General features: G+C 46.4%; 1 protein-coding gene across 4 annotated transcripts in view; it reads right to left on the reverse strand.

Moving 5' to 3' along the window:
• Positions 1-9,169: 9,169 nt before the first annotated feature.
• DYSF (dysferlin) overlaps positions 9,170-18,205 on the reverse strand; it is a 90,494-nt gene continuing 81,458 nt past the window's right edge. For all 4 annotated transcript variants that reach the window (XM_083861458.1, XM_083861457.1, XM_083861459.1 and 1 more), the window contains 5 exons: positions 17,452-17,551; positions 17,027-17,205; positions 16,051-16,160; positions 14,019-14,166; positions 9,170-12,204 (listed from right to left, as the gene is read on the reverse strand). In XM_083861458.1, coding sequence (XP_083717584.1) covers positions 12,166-12,204; positions 14,019-14,166; positions 16,051-16,160; positions 17,027-17,205; positions 17,452-17,551 — 576 coding nt within the window. In that variant the 3' untranslated portion in view covers positions 9,170-12,165. The remainder of the gene's footprint in view (positions 12,205-14,018; positions 14,167-16,050; positions 16,161-17,026; positions 17,206-17,451; positions 17,552-18,205) is intronic.

Consider the following 18,205-nt stretch of genomic DNA (forward strand, 5'->3'; position numbering starts at 1 on the left):
AAAGCTCCTTTTGTTTTTCCAGAGGCAGGAGCCATTGACGGTGAGGACGGGAGGCTCCGAGGATGGGGATGGGATCCGACTGGATTGGGATGTGGGATCCAACTGGGAGCAACTGGACGCAGGGACAGCACACAGGGAATGGATCCCACTGGGAAAGGGGACATTGGGCTGGGATCTTGGGCAGGAATTGCTGGGAATGGAATTCCCACATTTGCTGGGGCTGCCCCTGGATCCCTGGGAATGCCCAAGGCCAGGTTGGATCCACCTGGGATGGTGGGAGGTGTCCCTGGATGAGCTTTTAAGTCCTTCCCATATCAACCCTTCCCATGATCCCACTTTTTTTTATTCCCCCTGGGATGAAAGAACCTCTCCTGGGAGGTGCAAATGTCACCAAGGAGCTGCTCCTGCTCCCAAAATCCAAATTTTCGGGATCTGATGAGCTCAAGGTGACTCTTCCCAACCCCATCAGGGTGAATCCCTCTGCAGGGGCTGGAGAAAAACCCATGGAATGAATTCCCGATAGGAATCTGACCTGTGGATATGGAAAAATCTGTGAAACCACCTGGGGTTTTTCGTGGGGTTTTTTGGGACAAACTTCCCAAAAAAAAATCTGTCTCAATATCCCACTCGACTCTGCCCTCCAGCAGTCGGAAGCCATTCCCAATTTCCCTGCCCCTCACTGGGTACAATCCCATAAATCACCTTTTTTCCCCATAAAGCTGCACCTGAATCCGGACACAAAGATCCTTTCCCACCTCTGGATCAAATCCCACCTTCCCAAAAATCTGCTTTTCTGGGGTTTCCCTTTCCCAGTTTTTATACCAAGGGAGCTCCCTGGAATTCCAGGGGATTTACACAGACAAATTTCTGATGTGGTTAAACCAATCCCATCCCGGATTTTCCTCCCAGAGCTCCATCAGCAGATCCTTCAATGCCATTTTTCCATGGAAAAAAAATCCTGGATTTCTTCTCACTCCCAGAATTCAGTCTCACTTTAAGTGGCTTCCGCCTAAAACCAGGAATGAGAGAGGCAGATTTTCAATCCCTTTGGGAATAACTTGGCTCCTGCTGGGATTTCTCCCTTTCCCAGCTCCAAGGAGCCCAGAATTCCCTCCTTTCCCTCCCTCTGGAAGAGCAGCTCAATCTCCTTTTCCACCCCTTCCATTTTTATTTTCCTTTCAAGCCTCCTGAGGCCAAGGAATAAAATCCCCTGAGCTGGAAAACCGGGAGAGAAAGGAGCCAAGCAGACTTTGGCCTTCAATTTAGGCAGGAAAAAAAAAAAATTAAAATTATTTCTCCCTTTGGGAAAATCAATTCCAGACCCGGAGCCACCGGGATGAGGGAACAGCTGCCACCGCCCCGAGTGCATCCAGATGTGCCACCCCCCTTTCCCTCACACTTCCCACCCTCCCTGTGTTCCCAGAGCCAGAGAAAACCCGGGAATAGCCGTGCTGACAGGATGGATGGGTTGTTGCTGTTGGTTCAGGAGTATTTTTGGGAGTCGGGAATGTCCCGACGGCTCCGGGGTTGTGATGTCACCATCAGCTGATGGATCCAGGCTTCCAGGAGATCAGGAGGATGGGGCTGGAAAAGGCTTGGAGGGATCTGGGATAGGGGAAGGTGTCTGGGATTTAAGTTACTTTCCCGACCAAGTCAGTCTGGGATTTTTGGGATTTTTTGATTTTTCCCAAATTTCCCTGCGGATGGTGCTGAATGATCCCTGGGAAATGACCTTGGATCACATTCCCCTGTTCCCTCTGGGAGCGCCTGATGCCCCTTCCAGGTCTGGAATTCTGCACCTGGGAGGGCACTGACTTGGAATTATGGAATGGTTTTGGTGGGAAGGGAACTTAAATCCCATAGATCCCACCCCATCCATGGGCAGGGACGCCTCCCACAATCCCAGGTGGATCCAACCTGGCCTTGGACATTCCCAGGGATCCAGGGGCAGCCCCAGCAAATGTGGGAATTCCATTCCCAGCAATTCCTGCCCCAGATCCCAGCCCAATGTCCCCTTTCCCAGTGGGATCCATTCCCTGTGTCCTGTAGGAATGGGATGGTGGGGTAGGGAGAGGAAGGTGCTCCAGAGGGGCCTGGATTTGACACATTCCCAATTTCCAAGGGGCAGCAGTGGGAGAACAATTCCCTGGAACAGGAGCAATAAAAGGTTATGAGCTCGGCCTTCCCACCTGGCCAGGAGAGATCCTTTGATGTTTATCCATGGATTTCCCATAAACCCTGATTGGAAAAGCGGCTGCTGGATTTTGCTTTGGCTCTGTGGAGTGCAGAAAGGAGAGTTGTCCCAATTCCCGGCTTTTGGTGGGATCCTTGGAGCAGAGAAATGCTGGATTTGGTCCACCAGAGAACCACCTGATCCCAGGGATTGGTTTGGGAATCTGTTGGGAACTGCGCGGAGCCGATGAAGGAGGCAGCTCCAAATTCCATCGCAGCCTGGCCTTGGACATTCCCAGGGATCCAGGGGCAGCCCCAGCAAATGTGGGAATTCCATTCCCAGCAATTCCTGCCCAAGATCCCAGCCCAATGTCCCCTTTCCCAGTGGGATCCATTCCCTGTGTCCTGTCCCTGCAGCCCTTGGCCCCAGTCCCTCTCCAGCTCTCCTGGAGTTTTCCCCTTCAGGGACTCGGAGCATTCCCTGCACTTTTCCCTTCTCCAGGGGAACATTCCCAGCTCTCCCAGCCTGGCTCCAGAGCAGAATCCTGGAATGATTTGAGTGGGAAGGGACCTTAAATCCCATCCCATTCCCACCTTTTCCATGGGCAGGGACACCTCCCACCATCCCAGGTTTCTCCACACCCCAATGTCCAACCTGGCCTTGGGCACTGCCAGGGATGAGACTTCCACAACTTCTCTGGGAATTCCATCCCAGCCCCTCACTCACCTCACAGCCAAGAATTCCTTCCTAAATTACAGAACTGGAACAATTTTTTTTGTCCATTTCTCTCAGTTTTGAGGTCTCCCCGATGACACTTTTGGAAGAAGGATCCTCATCCCTATTCCCAGAGAATCCATTCCAGGATGGAAATTAAAACCCACATTTCCCCATACAAATCCTGGCTATTCCAAACCTGGAATTCTGGATTCTCTGGGTGCTGAAGATCCTAATATTTCTAAAAGTATTTTTCCATGCTTGGGATGTCATAGCAGAGAATCCATGTTTGATATTCCAATGGGGTTTTTTTTCCATCTCGCATCCCATCATCCATATTTTATTATTTTTTATTCCTTCCTTTTATTCCTTTTTCAGCATCCATCCCTCAACTCCCTGGATATAAAAACAAACAGCTGAAATCCAAACCCCATTCCCAAAAAAAAAAAAAAAAAAAAAAGTGGCATTTAATGGAGTCCAGAGCTCCAGCTGCTCTTTAATGGGAATCAGAACCTTTGGAATTGGCCAGCCTGGAATGTCTCGTCCACCCACTGGCACAGCAGGAGTGGAATTCCTGCTCCAGACCCTCTCCAGCCTTCTTTGGCACAGGGAAAACTTGGACACGAAGGGTTTGGAATTTTCCACGGAGCCCTGAAGTTGCTCCAAGGGGAATTTTCCCAGCGGTGAGGAGAGGGTGGAAAATCGTCTTCCCAACCATCGGAATTTGGGATTGGGTTTTCCATGAATTTGTGGCCTCCCGTCCCTGGAAGTGTCCGAGGCTGGATTGGGATGGATTTGGAGCATCCTGGAATATTGGGAGGTGTCCCTGCCCATGGAATGGGATTTGAGGTCCCTTCCCTGAACCATTCCATGATCCTGGGAAAACTTGGGAAGACAAAGGATCATGGAAAAACTCCAACCTCAAGGAAATGTCAAGGCCCAACCCGACCTCAGCCGCTGCTCCTGCTGGAATAAAATCTGGGATGAATCCACAACCTTTTCCTCTCTATTTTATCCCAATTTTTCCTTTTTTTTTTCTTCCCGCTTGGCCGGGATTTATTCCCAGCTGTTTCCTGGTTCTGGATGAGTTTGACAAAACCTGGAAATTCCAATTTCATCCCACACAGAATCTCCCTTCTCCCAGATATCCCAGCTCTCTTCCCTATATTTTTTTTCCAGCTTTTTTTCCTTGTCCAATTCACTCCCATCCAGTTCTTCTGTGGGAAGGATAGAATTTCCCAAAATTAAATATTTGGGACAAATCGAATTTCCCAAAATTAAATATTTGGGACAAATTGAATTTCTCAAAATTAAATATTTGGGACAAATCCCTGTTTTTGAGTTAATTCCTGGTTGGGGATTGGAGGTGGGAGAGGCAGGAAAGAGGGAACGATCAGCTCCGAGTTAATTTTTTTTTAGGGTCAAGTCGAGAACTTAAAAATTATTTAATAATAAATTAGTCTATTAAAATGAATCTATAATTAATTAATAATAAATTAATTAATTAAAGGCTTCAGCATCTCTGGGATTTCCAGAGCTCAGACCACGTGGGAGATGATCCCAGATATCTCCATCACCCACAAAATTTGGGATTCCTGGTATTCGGAAGGCTGGAATTTCCCAAAATTAAATATTTGGGACAAATCCCTGTTTTTGAGTTAATTCCTGGTTGGGATTGGAGGTGGGAGAGGCAGGAAAGAGGGAACGATCAGCTCTGAGATGGTTTTTTTTTTTAGGGTCGAGTTGAGAACTTAAAAATTAATTAATAATAAATTAGTCTATTAAAATGAATCTATAATTAATTAATATTAAATTAATTAATTAAAGTCTTCAACATCTCTGGGATTTCTGGAGCTCAGACCACAAGGGAGATGATCCCAGATATTTCCATCGCCCACAAAATTTGGGATTCCTGGTATTCGGAAGGCTGGAATTTCCCAAAATTAAATATTTGGGACAAATCGAATTTCTCAAAATTAAATATTTGGGACAAATCCCTGTTTTTGAGTTAATTCCTGGTTGGGATTGGAGGTGGGAGAGGCAGGAAAGAGGGAACGATCAGCTCCGAGTTAATTTTTTTTTTAGGGTCGAGTTGAGAACTTAAAAATTAATTAATAATAAATTAGTCTATTAAAATGAATCTATAATTAATTATTAATTATTAATATAAATAATTAATTAAATGTTAAGATAGTTAATGAATTAATTAATTAAAGCCTTCAACATCTCTGGGATTTCCGGAGCTCAGACCACGTGGGAGATGATCCCAGATATCTCCATCACCCACAAAATTTGGGATTCCTGGTATTCCTTAAAAAAAAAAAAAAAGGTGCTGGAACTGAAGGAAAATTCCACAATCCGATGGGAATAGGAATATTTTTAGGGCTTTATCCTTGCGAAGGAAACAATGGAATTCCACAATCCCTGATTACCCGGACAACCGGAAAACAGAAATAAAATCCAACCTGCCTTGGTGTTGTTATTGTTCTGTTTGTTTTCCCTGGGATTTCATAATCCCTAAAAAAAACAACCCAAAACTGACTCCAAATTCTCCCAGTCCCTGTGGGGAAAAGTGGGATGAGCTCTTCCCGGAATTCCAGCATGGAAAACCTCCAAACCTCTCCAAGTCCCCACTTGGGGTCCTTGGGAAGCTCCAAGGCCATTCCCAGCCTTGGGAATTTGGGAAGTGACTCATCCCAATGTTCCCTGTTATCCATGGAGGGACACGATGAATCCAGGCTTTGTTTCCCCAGTCGTGGATGATTCTTCCCGCTGTTTTTGTTGGAAAAAAAAGAGGGAATTGCAAACCTCTGGCTTGTCCTGGGATTTTTTTTCTCCAGTTTTTTCGTGTCCATCAATCTCTGTTTGTGTTTATTGGATTGGGACAGGAGCACAACCTTTGGAGTTTGTTCCAAAGGAGGAAAAGACAGGGATAAAGGAAAAAAAACAGGGATGAAGGAAAAAAACAGGGATAAAGGAAAAAAAACAGGGATAAAGAAAAAAAACAGGGATAAGGGAAAAAAAACAGGGATAAAGAAAAAAACAGGGATAAAGGAAAAAAACAGGGATAAAGGGGAAAAAAAACAGGGATAAAGGGAGAAAAAACAGGGATAAAGGAAAAAAACAGGGATAAAGGGAAAAAAAAACAGGGATAAGGGGGAAAAAACAGGGATAAAGGAAAAAAACAGGGATAAAGGAAAAAAAAAAAAAGGGATAAGGGGGAAAAAACAGGAAAAAAGGCCAAAAAAAAAGGGTTAAAGGAAAAAAACAGGGATAAAGAAAAAAAAAACAGGGATAAAGGAAAAAACAGGAATAAAGGGAAAAAAAACAGGGATAAAGGAAAAAAAACAGGGATAAAGGAAAAAAAAAACAGGATAAAGGAAAAAAAACAGGGATAAAGGGGAAAAAACAGGGATAAAGGAAAAAAAAAGAGGGATAAAGGAGAAAAAACAGGGATAAAGGAAAAAAACAGGGATAAAGGGAAAAAAAACAGGAATAAAAGAATAAAAAACAGGGATAAAGAAAAAAAAACAGGGATAAAGGAAAAAAACTGGAATAAAGGAAAAAAAACAAGGATAAAGAAAAAAAAACAGGGATAAAGGAGAAAAAACAAGGATAAAGGGAAAAAAACAGGGATAATGGAGAAAAAAACAGGGATAAAGGGAAAAAACAGGGATAAAGGGGGAAAAAACAGGGATAAAGGAAAAAAACAGAGATAAAGGAAAAAAAACAGGGATAAAGGAAAAAAAAACAGGTATAAAGGAGAAAAAACAGGGATAAAGGAACTAAAACAGGGATAAAGAAAAAAAACAGGGATAAAGGAGAAAAACACAGATAAAGGAAAAAAACAGGGATAAAGGAAAAAAAAACAGGGATAAAGGAACTTCTCCTTCCTTCCACCAGCCCCAGGAATTCCATCCAGTTAAAGTGCCCTGACTCCATGATTTTCATAAATATGGGATTAAGCTGTTCCCAGGGAAAACCTCCTGGAGATCACAACACTGAGGCGGGAGGATGGATGGATTTAATTCCCAGGAGTTGTGGGGAAGAAGGAAAAAGAGGGAAAACCAGGCTGGATTTGGGAGGCTGTAATTCCCATCCCTTCCCAGGATTCTGGGCTTGGATGGGACCTGGATACAAACCACAGGTGGAAAAGGTGGAGAGGGTGGAGGGAAAAGTGGGAAAAGACCAAAAAAAAGAAGGGAAAGAAAAGGGAAACAGCACCGGGAGAGGTTTGGATTGGACATGGGGAAGAATTCCTTCATGGAAAAGAGTGGAAATTCCTGATGTTCAACCCAAGGAATGGGTTGGAGCAGCCAAAGGGTCAAGGAGTCTCCATGGAATTATCCCAAATGCCAAAGAGGAGAGCTCAGGGAATCCTGGAAGTTGGGAAAAATCCCCCAAATCCAACCTTCAAAATCCTGGTTTGGATTCCCCATCCCCGGAATCATCCAAGGACGAGGCTTGGGGCAACCTGGGATTGGGGGAGGTTCTGAATGGGCTTTAAAAGATCCATTTCACCCCAAACCTTTCCATGATTTCCACAATTCAGCCCAAAATCCCAAATATCCACCAAACCTTTCCCAAAAGTCAGAATTCCGCGGCCAGAAGACGAAGGATCACGGATCTCACGGAACGGGAGGAACTTTCAGGTCTCTTCCCTGAACAATTCCATGATTCTGGGAAAAGCTTGGGAAGATAAATCATGGAAAACATTCCGGCCTTGAGGGAAGATCCAGGCCCAATCCAAGCTCTGGCTGGAATAAAAACCTGGATGCATCCAGAGATTTTTCCTCTTTTTTTTTTTTTTTTTTTTTCTTTATAAGGAATAAAAGCACCCGGCACATTTCACGGATCGGTTTTTTTTTGGGAAGGCTGGGATGGGAATGGGAAAAGCAGATGGGAAAAATTAAACCCAAAATGGGACAAAATAAACTCATTTTCCTCTGGAAGTGGATCCGGGATGGAGATAAACCCGGAGCAGTTTCACGGCTCATTTTTTTGGGATTCTCCTGCAGATCCCCACAAATCATCCCTCAATCCCGAGGTTTGGGCTTTTCTGGGATGAATCCTGATAAAACCCCAAGATTATCCATGGAAAAATCTGATTTTGGGAATTTCAGGTTATCAATCCACCTTTAAATTCATCACCAACTTTTCCATGGCTGCTTTTTCCAAGGGGGGAAATTCCAGCACTGGGAATCCTGGAAAAACCTGGAAGGGGTCAGGTTGAAATGGGTCATGTCACCCAAATCCTAGAAAATCTCCAGCTTCCCATTGGAAAACTCACGGATTTGGGAGCCAGCAGGCCACAGTGGTGTTTTTTAGGGAGCATCCCATGGGATCAGTGTTCCCATTGGATCCGTGTTCCCAGGAATGAGCATGGGGAGGTTAAATCCACAAATCCAGCTGCCAGCAGCTCCCAAAAATTTTTTATGGAAGCACCTTGACCTGGATCCCACTTCTCAACCCCCTCTCCGTGCACCACCTCCCTCTTTTCCAAGTGCTCTGGAAAAATCCAGATTTTTGGGTGGAAAAGGGTCGCTTTGGAGCAGATAAAACCAGGGACTGTCTGGAAAATTGTTCTTATTGGGGAGGAAAATCAATCCAGCTCATTCCCAGGGATTTTCGGGATGGATGGTGGAGATTTAGGGAATTCAGTCCAGGTGTGGGATGGAAGATTTCCAGCTCCTCCAGCTCCTGGAGGGAATGGGGATACAACGGGGGTGTTGTGTGTGGATGGTCCCAAAGGAGCTGCCACACTTCGGAATTCCAGGCTGGAATTACTCCCGGCATCAGGCTGAGGAAATCCGGGATCAGGGAAGCGCTCAAGCAGTGGAACATTGGGATATTCACTTCCATGCACGGGCAGGAAATCATGGAATGGGTTGGGATTGAAGGGACCTTAAGGATCATCCCATTCCCATCCCACCCATGGGCAGGGACATCTCCCACCATCCCAGGTGGATCCAACCTGGCCTTGGACATTCCCAGGGATCCAGGGGCAGCCCCAGCAAATGTGGGAATTCCATTCCCAGCAATTCCTGCCCAAGATCCCAGCCCAATGTCCCCTTTCCCAGTGGGATCCATTCCCTGTGTCCTGTCCCTGCAGCCCTTGGCCCCAGTCCCTCTCCAGCTCTCCTGGAGTTTTCCCCTTCAGGGACTCGGAGCATTCCCTGCACTTTTCCCTTCTCCACAATCCCGATTTTCCCATTCCCAAGAAGAGCCGCAGTTCCACCCCCACAATCAAAACACTGGGAGAAGGAACGTTTCAGAGCATTTCTTTGGGAATCACAGTGCTTTGGGCATTATTGTGGATAAGGCAGGCACGAGTGATCCAGAGCAAATTCCAGCCAATTCCCTGGAAAACCGGAAGCCACAGGGAATTCTTTCTATGGCTCCCACCTGGATTTGGAGGAGACACAACCAGGCCTGGAGTTGGATGTGGCTGTTCAGGGAAAAAAAAAAAAAAAAAAAAAAAACGGGATGGAGTTGGTTTTTCCAGATGCTCCAACCTGAATTTGCCCACCGGAATCCCATGGGATCCTCTTGGATGAAAACTGGGCAGGGAGCACGGATTTCCCTCTGGAAATCCCTGTCTTCATGGAATGGGATGCCCTGGATCCTTCCCTCCCATCCCTGCTGACCCAGGGGAATAAAAACAGGATTTCCCACTGGAGTGAATCCCAAATTTTCAAGCCCGTCCCACTCCAGGCATTCCACAATCCCAGCTGGATCCGATCCTTATCCAGGCTGGCCTTGGACATTCCAAATGGATGGATTTTGCTTCCTTGTCTTTCTGGGAGAGACAGCGGCGTTCCTGATGGGATGGGGGGATGAGCATCCCACCCGTGGTATCCCAAGATGGATCACGCGTCCATCCGGGGGCTCTTGGCTCCAAGATTTTGGGTTGGGATCACGGGGAATTACACCAGGATGAGAAATCCCAGAATCCCTGCAAACCCAAGAGATATCGAACCTGAATTCCCACTGTGGGATTCCAGGGGAGCACTCAGGGAATTCCAGATTCCCTCTGGTGGGAAAGGAGCCGGGACCAACATTCCCACAAAACCCAAATTCCCAATCCCAGCGAGAGCCAAACAGAAGCAACTTCTGTCCTCGGCTCCTCAGATCCTCCGGGATAATAAAACCTCTGGAAAATTGGAGCGAATCCTGGTGGTTTGATGGCGGCTATAAACAGGGAATGGGGCTGGGAGGATTTTAGGGGAAAAAAAAAAGAAGGAAAACGAAGCGTTTAACGACGGAAAACGAAACCTCCGCCCTGGGACGTGCAAATCCGGAGCCGATTCCTCTGCTCCGACTTTCTGGGAAAAGGGCCACGGATCAGCCAAAGCTCAGCAGCAGGGACGGGGTTATAAATCCCCATAAATAAATCCCTATAAATAAATCCTTATAAATCCCAAAGCCACGTGTTTTCCGCGCGGAAAACGCGGAGAAGGAGCTGCAATCCAGGAGCTGTTTCGATGAGAATCCCGGGATTTAATCCTCTATGGATTACATCCCGATCCAACAAAGAAATCGGGATGTTTTCCCTATTTTTTTTAATTTTAAAATTAAAATTAAATTCCCTATTTTTTAAGGTTAAAATCCTGGCTGGAGTGGGGCAGGAGTCGCCCTCGGCACGGTTTTTCCCGGGAAATTGATCCCTTGGGATCATTTTTCCAGAAAAGCCACAGCTCCAAGGAAAACATGGAATCAGGGATAAATCTCATCCTGCTGAAGGGAGGGTGGGATTATCTCCAATCAGCAAAGGTGCTGGAGGAGCAGGATATTAACGGGATTTTTTTTTCCAGTGGAAAAATGGGAGTTGATTCCTTGCGGGATGAGAATTTTCCTCACAGCACTGGAAAAGGCTGGGAATCGTGGAATTATGGAAGCATCCAGGGTGGGAAGGACCTCTGAGCTCAACTCCGACCCTGCCAAGGTCACCGATCCCCAAATGTCACATCCCACGGGATCATCCCTCTCCCAGCAAAAGCAGGAATGTCCCAGCATTCCCATGGGAGGCCGAGCAGGTTGCGGATCATGGATTTGTTTGGAAAAAAAAAATCCCATCCCGGGATAAATTTTTCGCTCCGTTAATGCCTGGAAGCCGCGAGTATGGGTTGGGGATGTTTTCCGTAAGAATCTTTGGGAATATGAGGAAAAAATGACTGATTTTAAAGGAATATCAGTGAGGATCAGCCTGGAGAAAAGGAGGATCAGGAGGGACCTTCTGGCTCTCCACAATTCCCTGAAGATTTGGAGCCAGGTGGGAGTTGGGATCTGATCCCAGGGAATCACAGGAAAAGAGGGAACGGCCTCAGGTTGTCCCAAGGGAGGCTCAGGGTGGGCAGCAGCAGCAGGAATTTCCTCATGGAAAGGATGATCAGGCCTTGGAAGTGCCCAGGGAGGTTTGGAATCCCCATTCCTGGAGGTGCCCAAGGAATTCCTGGATGTGGCACTCAGTGCCAAGGTGGGAACACGACGATCCCAAAGGTCTTTTCCAGCCTCAAGGATTCTGGGATTCTGCAAATGCTGACACTAAAACCACCGAGAATTCCCAAAAAAAAAAAATAAAAGCGTCTGGAAGACAGCGGGAGAGGAGGAAATCAAAGCCCAGCCGCTCCTGGGATCCCTCTGGGATTGTGGAGCAGCTCCAAGGGAAAACCAGCTCCAGAATTCCATGATGGAATGAAAAGGCCTCAAGAGAAACTGGGGTTTTGAGGAGCACCAACTCCAAATCCCGGGTTTTGCACCGCGGCTTTTCCTGGAATTTCAGCTTTGGGAAAGTGATGTTTCACCCCAGGAATTCTGGTTTTTTCAACACATTTTTTCCATAGGTTTACAATAGATAAATGGGATAATACAGGGAAAAAGGAAAAACTGAGGATGGATCAGAGAGCAAAAAAAAAAAAAAGTGCTTGGAATCCGTGGGATTCGCTCTGGCCGGCAAATCCCAAATCCTGCCCTGAGGATTCTCTGCCCATTCCCAATTTACGGATGGAAAGGTCCTTTCCCTGCTCCCTCCTGGGATTTTCACCGGAATTTGGGATTTACCAGCCAGAGCAGCAGGAAAACTCAAACAAAACACAAGAAGTCTGGAAAACCGGGAATATTTTCATGGAAGTCTTTGGTTTCGTGACGCTTCCCAGGCGGAATTCCGAAGGGGAGCGAAGCCTTTGGCAGCAGCTGGAGGCCTGGGTGAGGTTGTTCCTTCTCCACTTCCAGAGGCAAAATTCCTTCCCAAAATTCCCAGGCGGGCACAGGGAGCAGCTTCAGTTGAAAGGTTTCACCAGTTTCATAGCAGCGTAGTTCTGGAAGGACGGAAAAACACGGGAATCGTTGGAAAAAATGAGGGGATGATTGGAAAAATGAGGAAATCGCTGGAAGAATAAGGGAATTGTTGGAAGAATGAGGGAATGATCGGAAAAATAACAGAATCGTTGGGAAAAGGAGGGAATCATTGGAAAAACATGGAAATCATTGAAAAAAAATGAGGGAATCATTGGAAAAATGAGGGAATGATCGGAAAAATGAGGAAATCATTAAGAATGAGGGAATCATTGGAAGAATGAGGGATTGATTGGAAAAACTGGGAATCATTGGAAAAATGAATGACTGGAAAAATGTGGGAATGATTGGGAAAATGAGGGAATTATTGGGAAAACATGGGAATCATTGGAAGAATGAGGAAATCATTGGAAGAATGAGGGATTGATTGGAAAAACAGGGAATCATTGGAAAAATGAATGACTGGAAAATGAATGAATGATTGGAAAAAAAGAGGGAATCATTGGGAAAACATGGGAGTCATTGGGAAAACATGGGAACCATTTAAAATGAGGGAATCATCAGAAAAATGAGGAAATCACTGGAAAAGGGAGGAAATTACTGGAAGAATAAGGGAATCATTGGAAGAATGAGGGAATGATCGGAAAAATCACAGAATCGTTGGGAAAAGGAGGGAATCATTGGAAAAACGTGGAAATCATTGAAAAAAAATGAGGGAATCATTGGAAGAATGAGGGAATGATCGGAAAAATGAGGGATTGATTGGAAAAATGATTGGAAATGGGAATGGGAAAAATTATTGGGAATGATTGGAAAAAAGAGGGAATTATTGGAAAAATGAATGACTGGAAAAATGTGGGAATGATTGGAAAAATGAGGGAATTATTGGGAAAACATGAGTATCATTAGAAAATGAGGGAATCATTGGGAAAATGAGGAAATCACTGGAAAAAGGAGGAAATCACTGGAAGAATAAGGGAATCATTGGAAGAGTGGGAGGATGATTGGAAAAATCACAGAATCGTTGGGAAAATGAGGGAATCATTGGAAAAAAATGGAAATCATTGAAAAAAATGAGGGAATCATTGGAAGAATGAGGGAATGATGGGAAAAATGAGGAAATCATTGGAAGAATGAGGGAATCATTGGAAGAATGAGGGAATCACTGGAAAAAAATGAGGGATTGATTGGAAAAATGAAGGATTGATTGGAAAAAAGGAGGGAATGATTGGAAAAATGAGGGAATTATTGGGAAAACATGGGAATCATTGGAAAAATGAGGGAATGATCGGAAAAATTAGGAAATCACTAAGAATGAGGGAATCATTGGAAGAATGAGGGAATCACTGGAAAAAATGAGGGATTGACTGGAAAAATGAGGGATTGATTGGAAAAATGAGAGAATGATTGGAAAAACAGGGAATCATTGGAAAAATGAATGACTGGAAAAACGAATGAATGATTGGAAAAATGAGGGAATTATTGGGAAAACATGGGAACCATTAAAAATGAGGGAATCATTGGAAGAATGAGGGAATCATTGGAAGAATTTAACAAACTTTCAGGGAATTGTGGAGAGCCACAAGGTCCCCCCTTGATCCCACTTTTCTCCAGGATGAGCCCCTTTCCCATCTCCCTCAGCTTTTCCTGGTGCTCCAGCCCCTTCCCAACTCCTTCCCCATCCCTGGACATGCTCCAGCCCCTCCATATTTTCCCCATGAGGATCCCAACCCCCAAAAAAAGTCTCTTTTTAACCCGTTGTGTTCCTCATCACGAAATTTTCCATCCTCCCCCTCAGACCTCGGCCAATCCCTGTCCTCTCCCAGCCGCTCCGTACCGGGAAGGCGTAGACGAAGATTCCCAGGAAAAGCAGCAGGATGAAGAGGAGGATGGCCAGGATCAGCACCCACTTGTAGCGGCGCCACAGGATGAACTTGAGGGTCTTGTAGGGGGACGTGAACCACAGGAAGGAGGTCTCGGGACGCCTGGAGACAAGGGAAAGGGGAGGTCACCTCGGAATTCCGTCCTCATGGATCCCCAATCCCATCCGCCTTGGTGGTACAGACCAGACTCCAAATCCCACTGGATTGGTGGTCCAGGCCAGTTTCCAAATCCCAATGGATTCATGATCCAGACCAATCTCACAATCCCAGTGGATTGGTGGTCCAGGCCAACTTCCAAATCCCAATGGACTCGTGGTCCAGAACAATCTCCCAATCCCAGTGGATGGGTGGCCAAGACCATCTCCCAAATCCCACTGGATTGGTGGTCCAGGCCAGCTTCCAAATTCCAATGAATTCGTGGTCCAGACCAATCTCCCAAATCCCAGTTGATGGGTGGCCAAGACCAGCTTCCAAATTCCAATGAATTTATGGTCCATACCAATCTCCCAATCCCAGTTGATGGGTAGTCAAGACCAGCTTTTAAATTCCAGTGGATTTGTGGTCCAGACCAGTCTCCCAAATCCCACTGGATTGATGATCCAGGCCAGTCTCCCAATCCCACTGGAATGCGTAAGCTCTCCATCCCTCTGGGTATGTCCCATCATCGTCTCCCAAATTCCACTGGATTCATGGTCCAGACCAGATTCCATATCCCAGTGGATTCATGGTCCAGACCAATCTCCCAATCCCAGTCGATGGCTGGCCAAGACCAGCTCCAATGGATTCATGGTCCAGACCAGTCTCCCAATCCCAGTCGATGGCTGGCCAAGACCAGCTTCCAAATTCCAATGGATTCATGGTCCAGACCAGTCTCCCAAATCCCACTGGACTGGTGGTCCAAGCCAGTTTCCTAATCCCACTGGAATCTCTCAGCTCTCCATCCCTCTGGGTCTGTCCCTTCAATGTCTCCCAAATCTCACCGGATTCGTGGTCCAGACAAATATCCCAATCCCAATGGATTCATGGTCCAGACCAACCTCCCAATCCCACTGCTCTCAGCTCTTCCATGTTTCTGGACACATCCCATGAATATCCTCCTTGGTGATCCAGACCAGCCTCCCAATCCCACTGGACTGATGTCCAGACCAGACTCCAAATCCCAGTGGATTCATGGTCCAGACCAGCCTCCCAGTCCCACTGGATTGATGTCCAGACCAGACTCTCAATCCCAATGGATTGATGATCCAGACCAGACTCTCAATCCCATTGGATTCATGGTCCAGACCACCCTCCTAATCCCACTGGAATGTGTCAGGTCCTTCATCCCTCTGGGGATGTCCCACCAACATCCTCCTTGGTGATCCAGACCAGACTCCAAATCCCATTGGATTGGTGATCCAGACCAGATTCTCAATCCCATTGGATTCATGGTCCAGACCAGCCTCCCAATCCCACTGGATTGATGTCCAGACCAGACTCTCAATCCCAATGGATTGATGTCCAGACCAGACTCTCAATCCCAATGGATTGATGTCCAGACCAGACTCTCAATCCCAATGGATTGATGATCCAGACCAGACTCTCAATCCCATTGGATTCATGGTCCAGACCACCCTCCTAATCCCACTGGAATGTGTCAGGTCCTTCATCCCTCTGGGGACGTCCCACCAACATCCTCCTTGGTGATCCAGACCAGACTCCAAATCCCACTGGATTCATGGTCCAGACCAGACTCTCAATCCCATTGGATTCATGGTCCAGACCAGCCTCCCAATCCCACTGGATTGGCACTCCAGACCAACTTCCCAATTCCACAGAATTGGTCCTCCAGGCGTCCCTCCCAATCCCCACCAGTTCAGAGTGGATCCCACCCAGTTTCAAACCCATTTTATCCCAATTCCCTGCAGCTGGAAACCCAGAATTCCCATTTGGGACCTGGAGAATTCCATGCCCCGGCGGTTGCTTTTCCATTTGGGATGTTCTTACTTGGGATCCTCCAGCCTGGGGTTCATGTTTGGCTCATCCCGCCCCATCCCGGCCGGACGCTCCTCGTGCTCCTGCTCCGCCACGATCTCCAAAGTCATCTCCAGTTTGCCCTGGATGGGTCCAACAAAAACAGATTTGTTATCCCCAAAAACATGGGGGAAAGGTGAGGAATGAACATGGGATGGGAAACAGGGATTAGGGGAGGAAAATATCCTTTGGGCGCAACCAAACCACTCCCAACAATGGCCATGAGGATTCCAGGATTCCAGAGATCCCTCACCTTTTACTGGAGATATTCCAGGAAATCCCACTGATACCCAAATTTGGGCAGAATCCCAGGATCACTGAGGCTGGAAAAAACCTCTGGGATCAAGTCCAAGCTGTCACCAATCATCCCTAAATACCACATCCCGTCTTTCCCTATTCCCCGATTCCCAATTTCCCTGGAACCATCTCAGGGGATTTTTGGTTGAATGAGCCAATTCCTCTGCCTGGATTCCCTCAGCTGCGTGGAACAGTCACCAAAACCTGGAACAGGAGCCCAGACACCTTTAAAATTATCGCTGGGACAGCTGGAATTTTTTTCCTGGTGCTCAGGACACAAGATAATTGGGAATAGTCGTGATATGGAGCCAAATCCGGTGGCACATTCCAAAAACCGCAGTGAAAATCCCACAAAACCTAAAAATTCCTCTGCACAGCGCCAGAAAAACTTCCAGCCAACCACGGATGGATCCACAAAAAAATCTGGATCCACAAAAATCCCCAGCTGGAAATGGAATTTTTCATCCTGGATGAAGCTTCCAGGGAATCCTGGAACGGTTTTGGATGGGGAAGGAATTTAAGTTGCCGTGATGGGCAGGGAAAATTCTGCCATCCCAGGTGCTCCAATCCTCATCCAACCCGGCCTTGGAGGCTCCCAGGGATGGGAATTGGAGTGGAAAATCCAAGGGAAAACGTGGAGAGGCCACTTTACCGCCAGGATCTTGTGCTTGTCCTGCTCGGCCACGCAGGGCCACCAGCCCTTGACGGTTTTCTGCTCGAAGAGGGACACGGAGCGGCCGGAGGACAGGGAATCATCCACAAGATCCAGGGAGCACTTTTCCGCCGTCTTGGCAGGCTTGGGCATCCTGTTGAGATCCATCTGGATGGATCCTGAGAGGGAGAACATTCCGGGTGAGACATTTCAGCGGGACAATGTTTAAAATGTGGAATATTCCCTGATCCTGCAGAGTTTTGGGCCACCCCAACCATCCCAATCCAAATTCCCAATTTCCACTATCCCAGGTGGCTCCAACCCAGCCTTGGACAATTCCAGGGATGGAGCATCCACAAAAAACCTGTGCTGGTGATTTTTTTTCCTTTTTTTGGGGAGATAGATTCCCAAAATTCCCAACTCACCCAAATAGTCGTCAAAGGAGAATTTGTCGTTGTCCCAGATCTGGAGGATCAGCTGGGGTGGGATCTTGTTTTCTGTCTTGTCCAAGCTCCAAAAGTGTTCCTAAAATCCCACCAAGAAAAAAAATCACAGGAAAATGAAAGATCCATCGGAAAAACTGGGCAGAGCCTGGAAATCCTGGAATTCCCAAGGTGTCCCGCCACTGGAAAACTCTTGGATAAAGATAATCAGTGGAAAAACACAAGATGCTTCTGGAAGTTGTTGGCAATAATTTATGTCTTAATTTAATGAATTAGATTAATGTCATTGATTTTATTTAAACAATTTAATTCATTTAAATTCAATTAAATTTAGTTTAATTTAATTTATTTTAGGAAAAGGCTCCATGGGATCCCAAACAGAATCCTTAGGAGTGATAGAAATTCCCACAATTCCAATGAGGGAAAGTGAAGAGAGCAGTAAGTGTTGAGTGCCAAACTTCGCCTTCCTCTTAATTCATGGAAAAAATATGGGATTGACACCAAAATCAGAACTTCTGGTAGAGAATTCCCAAGGATCCCATCCCTTCTGGATCCATCATGGTTCAAATCTGCTCTGAGGTCTGTCACAGGCAGTGGGACAAACAGAGACCATCAAATGCCAGCTCAGGCTCCTGGATTTATTCACGGAACATGGATATGGAAAGGAAGATTCCCTGGAATCCCAGGAATATCACACAGGCTGCTCCAAATCCCAACGTCCCAACCTGGCCTTGGA

The sequence above is a fragment of the Zosterops lateralis genome (assembly GCF_965231275.1).
Source record: "Zosterops lateralis genome assembly, chromosome: 5".
NCBI classification, from domain to species: Eukaryota; Metazoa; Chordata; class Aves; order Passeriformes; family Zosteropidae; genus Zosterops; species Zosterops lateralis.